This window comes from Anoplophora glabripennis, unplaced genomic scaffold (assembly GCF_000390285.2).
Source record: "Anoplophora glabripennis isolate ALB-LARVAE unplaced genomic scaffold, Agla_2.0 scaffold294, whole genome shotgun sequence".
Classification (NCBI taxonomy): Eukaryota; Metazoa; Arthropoda; class Insecta; order Coleoptera; family Cerambycidae; genus Anoplophora; species Anoplophora glabripennis.
This window is the reverse complement of record NW_019416596.1, coordinates 517891-537007: the sequence shown is the minus strand read 5'-3', so window position 1 is coordinate 537007 and position 19117 is coordinate 517891. Positions and strand designations below refer to the sequence as shown.

Sequence of the window (19117 nt, the reverse complement as noted above, 5' to 3'; positions counted from 1 at the left end):
TGTAAACGACGCGACTCACCGAAAGCTCCCTCTCCCAACTCGTCCAAGAACCTGACCTCCTTGTACGTGTACTGCGGCACCGTCTGCAACCCGTTCTTGTTCGAACCGTGGTGGTTCCTCTGCGGCGGGACGCTGGGCAGCAGCGTGTTCAGCTCCATGGGCGAGCTCGGTCCCGGATTCCCGTAAATGTTCTTGCTCACCTGGGGCAGGTCCTTCTAACAAACGACAGTGTTAATGCAGCGTTGCCGGAGAGAAATAACGTCGGCGACTTACATTTTGAAGGTTCCTGGCGACTTTGCCCCGTCGCTTGCAGTAGCAGTACGCGAAGACGATGCCCAGGGCTAAGCCGATGACCACGGCTATGGCCAGGACGTATATGCCGTAAATGTACACTGAAATCAAGGATTTTCTAGTTAGCGGCCAAAAAAATGTATATTTTGCTTAAACGTACCGCATTTCGATATTCCGCAGGTCTCTTTCCTGTTCTGCTCGACGTAACAGAAAGGTTCGTCCTCCGTATCGCCGGGGTTCCTAGAAAAACGTACAAAAATACATATTTATGCAAAAAATGTCGGAAAACCGAATAATACCTGCAATAATTGTGGCCTGCCAGTTCGGGGTAGTCGGAAAGGGGCATGTGGAACTGGTGGGACCAGCGCAGGCACTTTTCGCCGGTCACCGCCCTGTCTTGGTCCCCCCTGTACAGTCGGCCCCGGTCCCAATAGCATTTCTCCTCTAAAAAACGGGGTAAAAAGTAAGAGAAGTTGTCTAGTGACATAACGTTAAAATTTTTAGTTCAAATGTCCCATAGGCACCACATATTTCTGTAGTGTCGTACAAGTGTGGTGACTATAATGCAACGTTTTCAAAGAAAAGAAGCGTAATAATTTATTATAGGTTTAGTAATCGCCAATTTTTAATATTGTAGGTAACGACTAGTCACTTTGGCATGTACTTTTTCAAAATATATAGAATACATTTACGAAAAAAAATTACTCTTTAAATTGTTAAATATAATGTTTTTGCAGACTGAAATTTAACAACAAAAAATACAATGAAATACAACTTGTGTTTCCATTATTATAAGCTGTACATATAAAAAAAAACAAAAGCGTTATTAAATAAAGAGATAGAAAACCACAATCTAAACCATTTTATAACTAAAATTTAGAATGTGAAGCTACTTTAAAAGTGTTAAAGACACAGAATTCTGTCCATTTTAAATTTCAGAATTGAGGTTAGGAAATCAGACAGAAACTACTAAACGATATTCGACATATTATTTGAGGTTAGAAAATCAGGTAGAAACTACTAAATAATAAACACACGTAAAATATCATTTAGTAGTTACTAACTTCAAATATACATCGTTTCATAGTTTATGCCCGATTTCCTAACCTTAAATATAAGTACATACGGAAAATATTAGTTCCGAACTGTTAGAAATGTGCATCCAACTAATTCTTGTGAAATATTCACTGAAGACACATTTAGAACGCATTTCGAACGGTTCGGAGCCAATCCCTGACTCTTGTTGGAACAGACCTATCGTTTAGTAGTTTCTGTCTAATTTCTTAACCTCAAATACAAAACACGGCAAATATTATTTAATAGTTTCTTGTCATTTCTTTCTTTGAAAGTCATTTTCATAAAATAAATATTGAAATAGTTGTTAGTGTCCAAAAATTGTTTTGTTGGAAACGATTATGTTGCAGTCGCTAGAGAAGTAGTTCAAATGTACAAACTCCATTTACATCATAATAGGATTATTTTTGATAAAACAATCTAAATTCAAAAAGTCATGAAGCAAGTGTACTAGTGAAACAACTGAATAAATCTTTCAAAAATAAAAAAATATATCAAATTTAACAACAGTTAGGAAGTTACTAACAAAAAAAACTAACAATATTGATTATTGTAAATTACAATTATTTGTGTGTTAGAAACGATTGTGTGTGCAGATGCCAAAAAAAGTAGTTCAAATGTACAAACTTCCACAAATTACATCATAATTAATATGATTTTCGCTTTTTTTTTCAGAAAACCTTCGAGTATATACTACCTGAGGTAGGCTGTTCCCATCACGTGGGATAGAGAGATAGCATATACTTTCATAGCAGCTATCTCTCTCTTCATCTTGTAATGCGCCCAGCCGTATATGCTTGAAGCATAAAATCAAAATTAAAAAAATCATAAAACTCATGTTGAATATTTCAAAATTTAAAAAAATGGGAAACAATGCTATTGGATAAATTCCTTCAAAAATTAAAAAAAAGTGCAATATCTTCAGTCATTCCCTTAAAATGAATAAAATCGTAAAAATTATTTAATAGCCTGGTAATACAACTCTTTAGAAAATAAACTGAAAATCGTTACTGTAGGACCATCCGCTGAGAAGATCTAACCAATTTTCGAGAGAACCTTTTTTTAAAAAAAAATTGATATTTGTATATCCAAAAACAATCAATATTTTTCAATTTTTCAAACAAAAAAATTTTGCCCAGGTGATAATTTCTGTAAATTTAAAATTAGGCCGTCACAAAATGCTTGGACTACAAAATTTATAGTTTTCCGTCTATTTACGTCGAGTTAAAAATAATTACGCAATTACTCTAAAACCCCTTCAAATATAACGCAAAGCATACACACCCTTATTCAACGTCAAGTCTCCCACCCCCAGGGACAGGCAGTGCGTCGAACTGACCTCGCTCTCCAACGGCAGCTGCTCGCACTCCTCCAGGTCCATGATCTGACCTGCGGGAAAACTCTCAAACAATCGAATCTCTACCTCGCCAACGGTCGCTTACCGATCAACAGATGCCTCTTGGCTATGGAGTACTCCTTGCTGCACAGCTCGTTCTCCAACAATATACACTCGTCCCGGCAGATACGCCTGAGGAAATTCCTCAGTTTCGCGCGGATGGACTTGAATTTGTGTCGGGACTCCGCCGTCACGGCCCGGAACTCGTGGAGGTGGTCCGTCTGGTACATGTTGATCTGCTGGGGGTCCTTGCACAGGGGGAAGGCCGAGAAGCAGATGCTGGGCTGAGCGAATTTGTTACAGCTAGGGGATATGTCGCTGGAAAATGGAAGAATTCGCAGTAGTTCAAACGTCCAACCGAATTAAATTTTCAAAGAATTCACGTACTTGCTCTGAGATATGACTAAGAAGGCGGCGTCCAGCTTGGCCTCGATCTCCTGCTGGGTGTAGGGGGGCTGGACGAAGACGTACTTGCCCTCGAGGTACTGGCTGCACCTCCGTCCCTTGTAGGGCTGGCAGAAGGGCTCCGAGTTGTTGTAGATGGGCACGTTGTCGGTCAGTTTGCCCGACGAGTCCAGGTCGAACTGGATGGGGGCCGAGAAGGTCTTCGTCTTGGCGCCCGCGGTGGACAGGTAGGGGTCGGTGTGGGATTTGACAATGGTGTTGGGGAGGAAGGTCGTTATCTCCCCGAAACTGGTTAAAACGAATAAAATAGTGAGTTAAGTCGGTGTAATTGAGGATATTAATTAAAATGATTTGCGGAACATATACAGGGTCAAATTTTTTGTTGCGGGTAAAACTCATAATAATAAAATAAACACTTTTTGCAAACACGGTTTTTTGAAAAATTTTAAAGCTGCTCTTTTCCAGAACCCGAATAAATGATGGCGGTTAGGGGTGAACCCGTAAGGGAAAACCCATATTATATACTACTAGAAAAAATTAAAGGAATAAAAAGTTTTCATTAATCTTTTAGTGATTTTTGAAAAGCTGTATCTCGGTGAAAAATGGTCGTATCGAGATAAAAAAGAAAGCGTTTTGAAGCTTTAAGTTTCACAATGTTTACACAAAAAATTGTTTTGAGCTATGGTTATCCCGCAATGAAACGAAATACCTTGAGAAAAAATTTTCAAATTTTTTTTTCTTATAACCGTCAACAGATTTAAAAAATTTATTCAAATTCAATCAATACAAGCACCAGTTATCTTATTTATTCAGCTTCAATTTGATTTTTTAGAGATCTCCATACCACTATTGGTTGCCGAGATATCGATGGTTGAATGAAAATTAACACTTTTGTTTTTAATCATCGATACTTTGCAAGAAATTGTTCCATAGTAAATCCAAAGGCAAAGAGTGACTGCAAAATCCGCCTGTTTTTGAGACTTTGACAGAGACGACAGTTTCAGTTTATCGAAAATTTTTGAAAATCATCCTTATTTAGGGGTTGAAAAGACAAAAAAGTGAACAAATTAAGAATCGTCAACAGTTGTAAACCCCCAAATATTTCTATGTTGTTATCAAAATAATATTATGAACGTGAAAATATCTAATTTCGTATTTGATACGGTCCTGTCCGGATTGAAAATCAACCCATAATATCCTTAAAGGGGTGAAATCATCCCCTAAACGCCTAAAAATGCAAAAAATATATTAATAGTTACAATTTATTCATGTGTCAAACATCAAGTATGATAATTTTTTTCACATTGTTTACAATTTATGTATATTTGGGGGATGATTTTACCCCTTGAGAGATGATTATTTTTTAAAATGATTGATAATGTATGGGAGTACTTGTGTATAAATTATTCTAATGAATGTATTTCGAAACATTAATTTTTTCATGCATTATAACTATTTTATGTACTTTAAAGCCGATGGTTGAACTTAGGGGTGGTTTTACCCTCATTTAGGGGAATTTTCCTTCGGATCTAGTGATTGTGGGTTATTATAATGGTTCAATTATCACTTATAAAAGAAAAAGGAAAGAAATTGTTACTTTTAATGTATTTTTTGCATTTTTAGGCGTTTAGGGGATGATTTCACCCCTTCAGAGATATTAAGGGTTGATTTTCAATCCGGACAAGACTGTATCAAATACGAAATTAGATATTTTCACGTTCATATTATTTTGATAACAACTTAGAAATATTTGGGGTTTTACGACTGTTGACGATTCTTAATTTGTTCACTTTTTTTGTCTTTTCAACCCCTAAATAAGGGTGATTTTCGAAAAACTGAGAGTGATGCTAATTTTCACTTTTCATGACGAGTATTTGGACTTTTTAGAATATTTTTAGGTTTTTCCTTGTCGCCCCTGTCAAAGTCTCAAAAACAGGCGGAAAAATGGCTTTTTTTGCGGTCACTCTTTGGAAACTTGAATAAATTCTGTACAAGGGCCTGTCATGATTTTCGAAGAAAAAATTTTTGTCCATCCGTGACATCAATTTGAAAAATGTACAAAAAAAATTCTTACGGTTTTTTAAAAAGTCTACCACTAATTTACAAATATTTATGAAAAGACTAAGAGATAAATTTTCAGTGTTCAATGTACTCACAATTACGCTGTAAATTGACAAGTCGATGCAACCGTTTTTCTGTTCCAAATGATCAGTTTTGGAAAAAATTAAAGGAACATGTGTAAGCAATAATTATCAAAATAAAAAGAAAAATTTTTCTCGACTTTTCTTACAATTTTGCATTAGAGTTTAAATTTAAGAAAAAAACAAAAGAATTAAAAAAATATATCTTATCTTTTTCTTATTTCGATACGACCATTTTACACTGTGATACGACCTTTCGAAAATCACTAAAAATTCATGAAAATTGTTTCTTCTTTTAATTTTTTTTCAGTATATGGGATGCAGCAGCAGTCTGACAACACTCCCCGTAAACTATCAACTCATTACTGCTGTAAATGACCATTACAAGCGAAATTATTCAACCAAAAATTAGTCAAAATCCTCGATAGAACTATCACGATTATACAAGAAAACATTTAAAAAAGACGATTAACATCAGGTTTCTCTGCCGTTTATTTTGAATACCCGGAGGTTATTTAAGAAATAGAATATTTGTTTTGAGTAGTTCTACATGCTGGTAAAAAAAATATTATTCAACTTCTACGAGTTTTTTAGACAAAAATCACCTCAAAACCGTAATTTGTATAAAAATCTTGACAACTAACTTACCCGTCTGGATGCGTGCTGGCAATTTTGAGGGTGTTGACGTCTGTGCTGCCTGAAAATACAAATAGTTACGTTGCTGTTCAAGAGATTGCCACGATTATAATAAAAAAAAAACGGAGAAAATGTTTGGAACTCCTGCAGTTCCCCGCATTTAAATAATAGAACTATTATATTCGCTATTTATCACTCCCCAGGTACTAAATTACTCCCCTGGCATAAACAACTTTCTTATACAAACACGTAATAAAATAAACTGCCATTGTTGAATTAAAACTTACATCCCAACGTAAATGTTTCACTCCGACAGAAAGAAATCCCGAAATTTGCAGTCTAAATATTTGCCCGTACGCATCAACTCCTATTATTTTTCATTCCGAAAGGCACCGCATAAATCTCGTAATTGTCACACACAACGCTATTGCAAGATTTACGACGAAACGTAAATCTATACTCACCCCACTTGTGCAACTCCTGGTTAATCTCCAAGAAGGCGGAAGACTTGACCTTATCCACGCCGTTGCTCGCTATGCAGTCCAGGAACCCCCTGTCGAAGTACTCCAGTTTTGTCACCCTCAGGGTCGACCTGAACACGTGATCCTTGACCTGAAACCGTAAAAAATCAACAAAAACCATGCTTACTTAACACCACACGCACCTTGACGTTCCTGATCTTGAACCTATCGTCCGTCTCTACAGGCACTTCGTTCAACTTCCAAACGAAACCAACTCTGCCGTTGGTGTTGTTCGTGTCCAGGTTCTGCGCCTCGCAGATCAGCTTGGCCATCTTGCCGGACTCCCTAGTGAGGTTCGTCAGCTCCCTGGTGAACACCAACGTCCCTGGAAGCGAAACAACGTATTTACAATGTCCACGCCAGTAGGTCTAATTCGCGGTAGTTGCGTGGGTTTCGCGGACGATGTGCGAACGGTAGTTCAAATGAACCGTAGGCATGCGTTTGTAGAAGTGTCTCAAGATTTCTCACCGTTTGACGTTGAGTTGATGTTCGATAGGTCTTCGATCTCTTCATCGTAGTCTTCATAGTCCACCGTCGAGGTTGTAAGTGCTGAAATAGAAGTACAAATATATAGTTCAAGTTTTAAAACAAATTTAAATGATATTTGACTGAGAGCACCGTTTTAAGACGACTATTCAATTTGAAATGAATTATTTTTTTATTAGTTTTGCACAACTAGAAGTTTATTACCAAGAAAATGTGGGAGGTTCGTTTTCGAGTGTAGGAGACGAAAAAAATGGCTTGCAATGTCATTTTTAAAAGCGAACAAGTAGCTGGGTGTCCCATAATACCACCCATTACACAACAGTGGGTACTGTAGATGCCAATTAACATAATTTGCAATAAAAACAACATAAAAATTAATACAGCACGTTTCCTCTAATTGCCGACCGGCCAAAACCCGCTCTGGGGACGAGGACGCAGGGGCTAGAATCGCCCGGTTCGAACGCAAGCGTTCCCAAAATAAATCGCCGATATATTTAGCATCTAGATTTTAAAGATATAAACATGTAGACGAACGATACCATCCCGCGATTATTTTGCTGAACGTCCGCCGTAAGACGCGCTAAGTGCGGAGGAAACAGAGACGGCCGCAACGTCGAGTGAAAAACTCATTTTCCCCGGCATTTTCAGTAAAGAGATAACCGCGGCCAAGTGTGGTGCGGGGTGTGCGTGCGTGTGGCTTAACCTAAAAATCGTCGCGGAACAATAGACTGGCGACAAAGACGCTCGGGTGTGCAGAGAAAACAAAAACCGACCGGACCACGGCGTCTCTGCGATATGGACGAATAAAGCTGGTTCCGCGGAAGTCTAGAAAACCCCAAAGTAAGTCTTAGCGCTGGCCGAGTGACACCCCAGTCGGACAACGGTGTGCAGTAGTAAGGTTAATTACTAAAAATACTTTCAACTGTCAAACAGGCTTGAGTAATTCCACGTTTGCCACGGAGATGTTATTGCTAACCCAAATATTTATAAACGCGTAAAGTTTTAGTTTATTTAAGGGGGAACCGACCGACACACGAACACACACATTTTATTGGGAGCGTTTTCTGAAAATCGGGAGGCATGTGCCACCGGGAACGCTTATAAAAATCCGAGATTGAAGGTCGCGCCGCCAGATTTGGCCCAATTTTCATAAATTCTCGTGCTCAAGCTTTGTTGTGGACGATCCAACACAAATGGAGATTAATTTCAGCATTTACAATACACAGGATGTTCGAAAATTTGCCTCCAAATTTTACTTTCGATCCTATGTGAAAGACAAGTAAAACTAAAACGAAAAAAGGCAGCACGACCTTTAATTCCTGTCAGAAAACGAACTTGTGTTTTCTTTAAGCAGGCCGTGGACGCCACCCAAGGTCGGTAAAGTAGGAGGTTGCCTACAAATTGCAAAATTTGCGAAAGAAGGTCGAGAGTTTTAACAATGAGTATGTTTGTAAGTTAGAGAGCAAAAATACAGGTCTTAAATCGCAACTTGCCTGAATTTTTGATATGTTAGTTTTGAGATATACAGGGTGACATAGAAAAAAGTACATTGCATAGTGTCATACAACAGAGGACAATAAAACAAGAAAAAAAGTTCCTATGAACATGGGTCCGCAAGGCCTTCGGTTAAAGGATACGGGGTGTTGAATTTTAATTTTTTTTTATTTGCAAAAGCAATGATAAATACTTCAACAATTAAATTTTAATGGTATGATGAAAAATATGATTAATTAAAACAAAACATTAAGTTTTTAGAAGATGTTCAAATTGTTGCCCTTGTACTTCAATACATTTTTCCATTCTTCTTCTTAATGATTGACGGCATCTTTGAAATATTCCTAGGTTATTATGAAATCTATCTGCCGATTCCATAATTCTTATCCATAATTGTTCTTCATTATGTATTTCTACAGCATAAACTTCATTTTTCATAAATCCCCAAAATGAAAAATCGAGGGGATTAAGGTCGGGACTACGAGCTGGCCAGGGTACAGGCCCCCTTCGACCAATCCACCTATTTCCAAATCTCCTGTCCAAATATTCCCTTGCCACTCGAGAAAAGTGAGCTGGCGCCCCATCATGCATGTAATACATTCTTCCAATAATGGCCAATGGGACATCCTCTAATAATGTGTTTAAATCATTCTCCAAGAAATTTCGATACAGTGCACCTGTCAATCGATTGGGCAATCGAAATGGGCCAATTAAGTAATTGTCGATTATACCTGCCCACACATTAATAGAAAACCCATATTGGTGACTCCGAATTATAGTTTGATGAGGATTTTCATCACTCCAATGGTGCATGTTATGTAGGTTCAGAATACCATCACGACTAAAACTAGCTTCGTCAGTAAACAAAATTGATGAAATAATGTTTTCTCTTTGGTTTTGAAACCATTCGCAAAATTGTACACGAGGAACAAAGTCATGTTCCAATAGTGAATGAATTTTTTGGAAATGATATGGGCGAAGAAGTTGTTCTTTGAAAATTTGTCTAACTGATTCACGGTTAAGGTTTCGCACCGCTGAACTTGTTTTCCTGGTGCTTGTTCTCGGATTATTTTCTACCATTCGTAAAACAGTTTCTTCGTTTCGCACAGTGCGACGAGTTCTGGAAACCCCACTATTCAATTTTGGTTTTCTAAAACAGCCATCTTCTCCCAAACGCCTATGCACATCAATAAATGTTCGAACATTAGGAACTTGTCTTAAAGGATATCTTTCTCGATAGATACGTTGAGCTTCGTAAGAATTTGATCTAGCTTCGCCGTAACACATAATCATGTCCCTGTATTCTTCAAAAGTGTAGCGAACCATTTTTGAAAGCAATTTTGAATAATCAGTGAGAAAACCAATGAAAAACTTAATCAAGAACACAAAATACCTCTAACAATTATTATATTAGTTTGACAAGTGTCATTATGACACATTATTTAATTGTTATTTATCATTGTTTTTGCAAATGTTACTTTGGCGCTTTTTGAATAATTTGCGTGCATTGTCGGCTTTTGTACTGGAACCATTGCTTCTAGCGACTTGGACAAGGTATACCTTTCTTACGTATAAAGAAGGGATAACAAATTTTTTTCAGTCGAAAATGACATACAGTGTATAGCAAAAAAGTTAGGACCGATTCAATAGATATGGAACCCTGTATGTAGCGCCCTCTATCAGTAATCACAAAACTAAGATCATATTTGAATTTAGCATGATAAAAAACCCCTGGATACCACATTTTATCCATTTCTTGCGTCTCTGGCTAAGATATTAAAAAAAAACCCAAACAAAAATAAAATTCAACACCCCGTATCTTTTAACCGAAGGCCTTGCAGACCCTATTGTGTGGCACTATGCAATGTACTTTTTTCTATGTCACCCTGTATAACAAAAATGATTTTTTTAAAAAGATAAAATAAAGGGGTCTTTCAAGATAATTCAAAAGGGGTAAGAGCTAGAAAAAGTTTATTATAAAAATTGTAGAGCATAAAATTCTACATAAAAATGGTCTATTAGCTTTTTCTTTACTATTAAAAATAATAGTCAGGGGGACTAGAAGTTAAGCGATGATTTCAGAAATTTAAAAATAACAAGCACAAAAATGAATGAATTGTTATTCTTTTTTTCAATCTACTCTATAAAATGTAAACTATTTTTTCAGAGAAATTGATATATTTTTTAATTTTTAATAAAAGAGTTAACAATTTCACAAAGCAACTTTTCATTATTTCAAATAATCAATCGAATGGCATAGAAAAAAATTGTTTTGGTGTTAAATCATAAAAATTAACGATTAAAAAATTGAAATTGTTATAACTTTTTTATTAAAAATTAGGAAATACAGTGCGTTGAAGTACGATATCTCCGTTATTATAGAAGATATCAAAAAAAGTTATTTACAAAAATTGTACCGACTTAAAACCGCACATTTTAAAATTATTTTCGTATATACGGGGTGTTACGTATTACCAGGATGAACCAAACATACTATTTTTTAAATGGGACACCCTATATATTATTTCAAATTTAGATTAACCTCACCTCTCCCATGCTTCCAATATAGGGTTTAATTATGTTATGCAGGGTATTTCAAAAATTATAGTTAATTGTATACGAGAATCATTCCAATTTCAACGTCCTGTATACCCTAAACAGAACAACTTAACAATAATTTTTTGCAGCCATAACTATTTGATATTGGTACAATTTTACGAGAAAGTGCTATGTCTTTATTATTGCAACAGTTGAATATAGGGCGAGCCAAAACTCGAACACATAATTTTCTCAATTTTTTTAAATGAATCACCCTGTATTTTATTTTAAAAACTGAAAATACACTTTATGTTCTTTCATTTTTATAAAGCATTCCCTACAGCTAAAATCATTAATTTCTTGAGATATTTACCATTTAATAACAAAACGAGTTTTAAAAAAATTTCTATAGAAATCAGAAAGTAGAGATTTCAACGAAGAAAAAGCCCACCGACGTTTTTAAAAAAGCAGATATTTTGACGTGAGAATTTTCGATTGAAAATTAGGGTGCTTTTTCGATATTAAGTAAAAATAAGGTGAAAAAATAAATATTTCAAATCAAAAAAANACCACCGAGAACGAAAGGTATTCAAATTCTTCTGATTCATTTAATGCTAAATCAGTAGTTGATTTAAATTCATATTTCCCGCATTCGAAAACTCACATCTCGTCTGATATTTTGTCAGGTAGCCTGGCAACTATGAAGACTAAAAGTATTTGGGTACATTCAGCAAGTATTCAAGAACAACGAGAATAGTCGAAAGTGCAGAGGCAAAAAAATTGTTTCAATTTACTAAGTCTAGTTTTTTGATAGTTGATTACAGTAATTGTGTACACAAACATACTGTGGTCAGTCAAGCGAAACTGAGAACAAGTGTCTCAGGTACACTATCAAAGTTGACTGACCAGCTCTCTCCCCACATTCAGCTGACTGACTGACATAACTTTTAATTATATGCAATATAGAATTTGTATAACGATTTTCAGCTTTAGTAAATTCATTTTATTACCTATAGGTACGACAACTTTGATAGTGTATCTGAAACACCATTTCTCCAGTTCGTTTCACTGACCATAGTATGTATGTGTACGCAACTACTGTAATCAACTGTCCAAAAAACTAGCCTTCGTAAAGTCAAACAATTTTTTTGCCTCTGGCTCTCCGTCTAGAACTTTTAAGAATGAAATACCACTCGATTTTTCATTCAAGATCTCCCATCACTATTTATAAGAGAGTGGTTAATATTTCCCGTACTCAAGAACTCATCTTGCATGATATTTGCTACGTGTCGAGAACTAAAAGTATTCGAGTACTTTCAGCAAGTATACGAGAACAGCCAGTACTTTTAAGAATAGGGTAGTACTCAATTTTTCATTTGAGTTCTGCCATCACTAAGCAAAATATGCATCGGCCGTTACGTGAGAGCGATAAAGGAAGTCATAGAAATCTGTGCGATAGAGAAAGATGGCTATAATGAAGGCGTCTAATAGTCACCGCCCATTTCGCCCTTCCACAAATAAGAAGTGGATCTTATTTGTGGAAGGGCGAAATGGGCGGTGACTATTAGACGCCTTCATTATAGCCATCTTTCTCTATCGCACAGATTTCTATGACTTCCTTTATCGCTCTCACGTAACGGCCGATGCATATTTTGCTTAGTGATGGCAGAACTCAAATGAAAAATTGAGTACTACCCTATTCTTAAAAGTACTGGCTGTTCTCGTATACTTGCTGAAAGTACTCGAATACTTTTAGTTCTCGACACGTAGCAAATATCATGCAAGATGAGTTCTTGAGTGCGGGAAATATTAACCACTCTCTTATAAATAGTGATGGGAGATCTTGAATGAAAAATCGAGTGGTATTTCATTCTTAAAAGTTCTAGACGGAGAGCCAGAGGCAAAAAAATTGTTTGACTTTACGAAGGCTAGTTTTTTGGACAGTTGATTACAGTAGTTGCGTACACATACATACTATGGTCAGTGAAACGAACTGGAGAAATGGTGTTTCAGATACACTATCAAAGTTGTCGTACCTATAGGTAATAAAATGAATTTACTAAAGCTGAAAATCGTTATACAAATTCTATATTGCATATAATTAAAAGTTATGTCAGTCAGTCAGCTGAATGTGGGGAGAGAGCTGGTCAGTCAACTTTGATAGTGTACCTGAGACACTTGTTCTCAGTTTCGCTTGACTGACCACAGTATGTTTGTGTACACAATTACTGTAATCAACTATCAAAAAACTAGACTTAGTAAATTGAAACAATTTTTTTGCCTCTGATCGATGACGTATTCTAGTCTCAGAAATGCCGCAATGCCATTGGACAACTCAAGGTCAAAGTTTGTAGGCAACCGTACTTCTTTAGCTATCTCGGACGCCGCCGCCCACCTCAAGATGACCCAGGTAGGCTGCCGAGGAGTGGGTTTCGCAATCGCTGGCGTCCCACAGCAGTAAAACAATATATATATATAGACTGTATAATAATTGGAAACCGTAAAACAACAAAAATCAAGACTCCCGCTTGTTTGCCAAGTTGGCACGATTGACAGGACGGACGTTTACAGAGACGCGTTTTACCGTTTACGTACCGGGACGTGTGTTTTAACAACAACTCGGAAAATATTCTTCCGACAAGCGTCGGAAATACCAAATAACAAAAACAATCGACAGGCGACGTTAAAACCACGATGGATGAACTATTGTGTAAGCGGAAGGTGACCTAGGCCCCCGATCGACCCCCTCCTCCCTTCCCCTTACCCAGAAACACAATTTTTACATCGCTCACGCCTCCCCTTGACACTTATTATATATGGCCGCATAAAAATAGACCCGACACGTCTCTGCAGAGCACACGATATGTCAATGTTTACAGTACGGTTCCAACCCAAACGCAACAGCCCGAAAAAATAATCAGAGGGATAGTTTATATAAATAATAATTTTATTATTAATACATAAAGTCCGACCGTTCCTCGCGGTATCGTAAAAGTTACTCCAGAAATAATCGTTGACGTAAACTGTGAGGTGTGTTTGATGTATCTACAAATTTGGCTATACACGGGGTCATTTTGGAATTGTTTACTCAAAGGTGTGGCGACGGGCGTGGTATTTAAACTGGAGGTGTATGGGACGCTTTACGGTGGTAATGGTAAAGGATTCCGTACACTATAATCAGTTTTCGTGAAATATTTCTGGGAAAAATCTGCAAAAATGTTAAGGGGATGCTGGGGCAAATTTAAAATATGAGAATACACATACATTATACGTAGAAAAAAATCAGAGACAATATGTATTAATTGACGATTTTGTAGTATACAAAATAACGGGGGTAATAAGTAAAATTAACAAGAGTTCAGTAGTTAAATTTCAGTAGTCTACAGAGGGGATATCTTTACACTGAAGGAAATTAACAGAAGTTTGCGCAACTTTACTATGGCAGCAATGGTAGGAGGTAGAAGGTTAATAAAACCAAAACGTGTCCTAAGAATAATAGCCTTCAAGAAGCTGTCAAAGTTAAATGGTTAAAGTTATAATAAATTTTATTTTTCTTATGAAGAACTTATGATTTCTTGTTAAAAGCATATATTCTATGATTAGTTCTTGTATTTTTATTTTATTGTAAAGGTTTGAAGCTAGTTCAAATTCAATTTTTTTTCCAAAACATTTTATCAAGTGAACTCAATACGAGATAACTAGGCAAGCGAAAGATATCTAATTCCAGATATAACTGCTGATATTGTAGGAAATAACTACCAAGTCCAATTATTAAATGGACCTTTAAATCGTAATTTGGTTAACTTGCCTGAATTTTTGATATAATAACAATAAGTGACAGTATTTTTTTTCAACCCCCAGCCAGGGGTGAAAAAAGATAAAATAAAGGGGTTCTTTAACTTCTAGCCGCCCTAGCCAATAGATCATTTTCTATAACTTTTATAAAAAACTTTTTTCTAGCTCTTACCCCTGTTTAGTTATCTTGAAAAACCCCTTTATTTTATCATTTTTCACCCCTGGCCGGGGGTTGAAAAAAAAATTACTGTCACTTATTGTTATTACATATCTCAAACTAACTTATATCAAAAATTCAAGCAAGTTGACCAAAATTACGACTTAAAGGCCCATTTAATTGGACTATACCCTTTGGGCTACTTGCCCCAACAATATTAAACAGCTGATAATAAATATTTATCTAAATTGTGGCTAGGGTAGTTGCTCGAATCTATTAATAACCTTTTTTAAAACTAAATTGTTCTGTGCCACCTCCCGCCCCCCCTTAAACGGCGCCCATGACTGCCAATTAAATAAAAAAAACTACGCGAATCCTGGAAATCTTCGCCAGGACAACGAACGGAATAGAAGAAAACAAGGCTATGTTTCCAAAACGTTACAAAAACGCGGGAAATAAACAAAATCCGTTTGATTTCCCCCACAAGTTCAATAAACACTTCGCATAAAGCGTACAGATACGTTCATTTATGTGTTTGTTCCAATTTCTCGCAAGATCCCGAGTGGTGTATTTATCGAGCATTACTCCAGCCCGTCGACACGTCGTATAAACGTCATATAAGACGAAGTTATTGCTTGCTTTATCTCTGTTTGTTTCTAGGAGCACAACATTGCCCGTTTTCAGTTTTAAACAACAAGAGCAGACACAGAGCGAGGGATATAACGAATTCCCAGCCCTTTTATCATTTAATATGGTTACTTTGTAATACTATTAACGATAAACGAGAGGGTTGTCCGGTCGATCTGGTGACGTCACGATACCACGATACGGCTAGAGGTTCAAAATTCCTGAAAAAAAAATGAGCATCAGGAAAAAACCGTTTTTCATCACCAAAAAAATTTGAAAAAAAACGGAAAAATTGAGCTCAAGTTAAAATCTAATACATACAAGGTGGGCCATTAGTGTGAGAAAGTAAAATAACTCCCTTGCTATTCATAATACAGAAAAAAAGTTTATAAAAAAGTTGTACAAAATCAAAAAACCTAAAGGACGAAATTAATTTGAAACATACAGGGCGATTAGTAAAAACGGGACGCGCCAAATATTACATTTTTTAAATGGAACACCCTATATATTTTTAACCATATGGATTTCGGAGAAAATTCTATATATGGCAATATAAACAGTTTTACATTTTAGTGCGGGGTTGCCAAGTTATGTAGAAAATTCTTCGAATTTTGGAAAAAACATGACCTCGAAGAAGTTGTATTAACTTTCAACTACTAACATTTGGAGCAAAAATATTTGACAGTTATAGACAAATGTTAGGCAAAGACTCCTATATTAGCTAATATCGATATTCTATAAAGGGCATTTTTTTATAATTCGATCAGCTGTAGAAAGTTTAAACTTGATTTTTGATTTTCTGAAATTTTTCAAATGGAACACCCTGTATTTTATTGTTCTATTTTATTCACATATCAGTCCAATTCAACTTTTATAAGGTATGTTCTACACCTAAAGTTGTTAGTTTTTAAAATATGGCAACATTTCTTTACTGTTTTCGGTCACACGAAATGGCTTTGGAAAAAACTGTCAGATTGTGTCAACCTGTCAGTCCATAATTTATCATTCCATTTTGAGTTAATTTTATTATTTAATATTTATTTGTGGTATTCTATAAAATAATAAAAATTAAGTTTTTTTAGAAATGTCACTGTATCTTAAAAACTAACAATTTTAGATATAGAACATGCTTAATAAAAGTTAAAGTGGATCAATATGTGAATAAAACAGAACAGTAAAAGACAGGGTGTCCATTTGAAAAATTTTAGAAAACCAAGTTTAAACTTTCTAAAAATGATCGTATTATAAAAAAAATGTCCTTTGCAAATATCGATATTAGCTAATATAGGAGTCTTTGCCTAATATTTGCCTTTAACTCTGTCAAATATTTTTGTTCCAAGTGTTAGTAGTTGAAAGTTAATACAACTTCTTCGAGGTCATGCTTTTTCCAAAATTCGAAGAATTTTCTACATAACTTGGCAACCCTGTACTAAAATGATAAACTGTTTATATTGCCATATATAGAATTTCCCCGGAAATCCATATGTTTAAAAATATACAGGGTGTTTCATTTAAAAAATGTAATCTTTGGCGTGTACCGTTTCTACTCAGCGCCCTGTATGTTCCAAATTAATGTTGTAGTTTATTCTGTACAACGTTTATATAAACTTTTTTTCTGATTGAAATTTTCTGATTACGCTTGAAACAAGGTATTTTTTTAGTTTTTATTTACGTATTTGTGTTTTATTTATAAAATATATATTTTATAATCTTTTCCTATGGTATATTTTTTATATCTTAATTCATTCGTATTTTTCTAATTCATTTTTGTATATGTTGCTTTCAAATTATGTTTTGTACTGCCCCTGTAGAAAATATCTATTTCCGATTAGTTTTTAGCTTTAGATCTAGATCGAAAAGGATAATCCGGAGAAATTAGACCAAACACATGCCTGTTTCAAAAATCGGGACTGACTTGAATTTTATGGGCTCAAAATTAAGTAAAAAATATACAGAATAAAAGCCTAAATTTGTGTATGTATTTGTAGAGGTCGAGCGTCATATTGTTTATCACAAAGGAAAAAAAATACACAACAACAAAGTACTTTGTAACAAAGTAACAAAGAGCTCAGTAAAGTAGGTATATGTCACAAGTTAACAGTCAACAAAAGTTTTTGACGTTTTGAGGACGTCAAAATGAGGAAGAAATCAATGAATGAATAACTTTTTCAGAGAAAAAAATCTGAGGGATGCAAAACAAAGAATATCAGAGTTTTTAGTAGGCAAATTTTTATCAGAATCACCATTATCTTGCTATGAAGGTACTATTTTCGATCATTTTTAGCGGCAGCAATGAATATTTTGGCAATTTAATACTTTGTAGGTTATACTAGTAATTGTCTTGGGTGATGCATGTCGCCATGAGTAGTTTATTTAGAATTGTATAGAAAATATTTAACCCTACGTCCAAAAAATGTCACACATCGCAGGTTATTCGTATTAAGTACCAGTCAACCTATCGGAATGCATTCAATAGGAAATATTCCTTGTAAAATAGCTACATACCTATCTAAAATTACCTTACCCAACAGAATTTCCCGGTCACTGCTACCGCAGGACTTTAACCACGTTACTGATAGATGGAGGTGGAAATTTCACAAGTTTGAAGCAACACAGGGATGGAAATCTACCTCCCGTAAAAGTTATATCGAAAACGCTATTCAGAATAAAGTAAACACAACAGATTATGTGCAAAACAAACAAAACCAACCTGAAACTTCCAGAAACGAACCCAATATTATTGATAACACAAACATTCGGTATGTTTCCTAAATTGACCGGAACAGCAACATCTAATAATTGTACTTTACATCACTGCACTTTCAGCATAAATATTAATAAGAAATACATACAATAAATGTATGTTGTTAATAAAATTCAATTTTCTCAAAAACGTTACAAGAGATCGATTGATTTACGGTATACCTTTTTTTTTAGCAAAGTGAGAAAAGTATCGAACTATGAAAGAAAAATGTCAAATTTGGCAACGCTGTCAAAGATGTATAAATTTAAATAGATAATTTCGTCTGCTCCTGTATAATCCAGGCATATTAAATATCAATTTAAACTTGAAAATGAACAATACCATGAGTTACTTTGTAGGCCAGGAAATACAGAGTTGGACGCGACTTTTTGTTTCGGCAAGCTGAATTTATCACTACAGATGCTAAATGACGAGCGTTCAAATAAAAACGTGGTCAAGTTGGTTCTGAAAATTTGGACGTAGGGCGTAGCGTATAGCAAATGAACTTAAACGTCATCTGTCAAAGCGCTATATCGCCGCTATCAATTTGAATATTTTCGTTTTAAAAAGCGTTTAAAATGGTGTTTTCTCAAGAACAAAAAGTGTTTATCATAGAGTCCTACTTTAGAAATGGACGCAAGATTGATGGAATATGGAAGTATTCTATTGAGGAATGTTTCATAGAATTTCAAAATCAATTTCCCGGCGTTGTTGAGTACAAAATTTTTCAAAGTGCAGTTCAGCGTTGTGTTAATGTTTTTCGTGAAACGGGCAGTGTAACAAGAAAAGAAGGAAGCGGCCGACCTAAAAAGC

General features: G+C 35.5%; 2 protein-coding genes across 6 annotated transcripts in view; one reads left to right on the top strand and one right to left on the bottom strand.

The window, feature by feature from the left end:
- LOC108904615 (tyrosine-protein kinase transmembrane receptor Ror) overlaps positions 1-19117 on the bottom strand; it is a 92015-nt gene that overhangs the window by 7092 nt on the left and 65806 nt on the right. For 2 of the 3 annotated variants that reach the window (XM_018707244.1, XM_023455037.1), the window contains exons 2-12: positions 6933-7013; positions 6608-6789; positions 6408-6555; positions 5956-6004; positions 3149-3454; positions 2808-3079; positions 2650-2754; positions 591-735; positions 452-531; positions 274-392; positions 20-215 (exon numbers count right to left, since the gene is read on the bottom strand). In XM_018707244.1, the coding sequence (XP_018562760.1) occupies positions 20-215; positions 274-392; positions 452-531; positions 591-735; positions 2650-2754; positions 2808-3079; positions 3149-3454; positions 5956-6004; positions 6408-6555; positions 6608-6789; positions 6933-7013 (1683 nt within the window). The remainder of the gene's footprint in view (positions 1-19; positions 216-273; positions 393-451; positions 532-590; positions 736-2649; positions 2755-2807; positions 3080-3148; positions 3455-5955; positions 6005-6407; positions 6556-6607; positions 6790-6932; positions 7014-19117) is intronic. The other variant, XM_023455036.1, reaches the window with a different exon arrangement.
- LOC108904616 overlaps positions 7635-19117 on the top strand; it is a 48760-nt gene continuing 37277 nt past the window's right edge. For all 3 annotated transcript variants that reach the window (XM_023455040.1, XM_023455039.1, XM_023455038.1), the window contains exon 1: positions 7635-7790. The gene's annotated coding sequence lies outside the window, so the exon portion shown is untranslated. The remainder of the gene's footprint in view (positions 7791-19117) is intronic.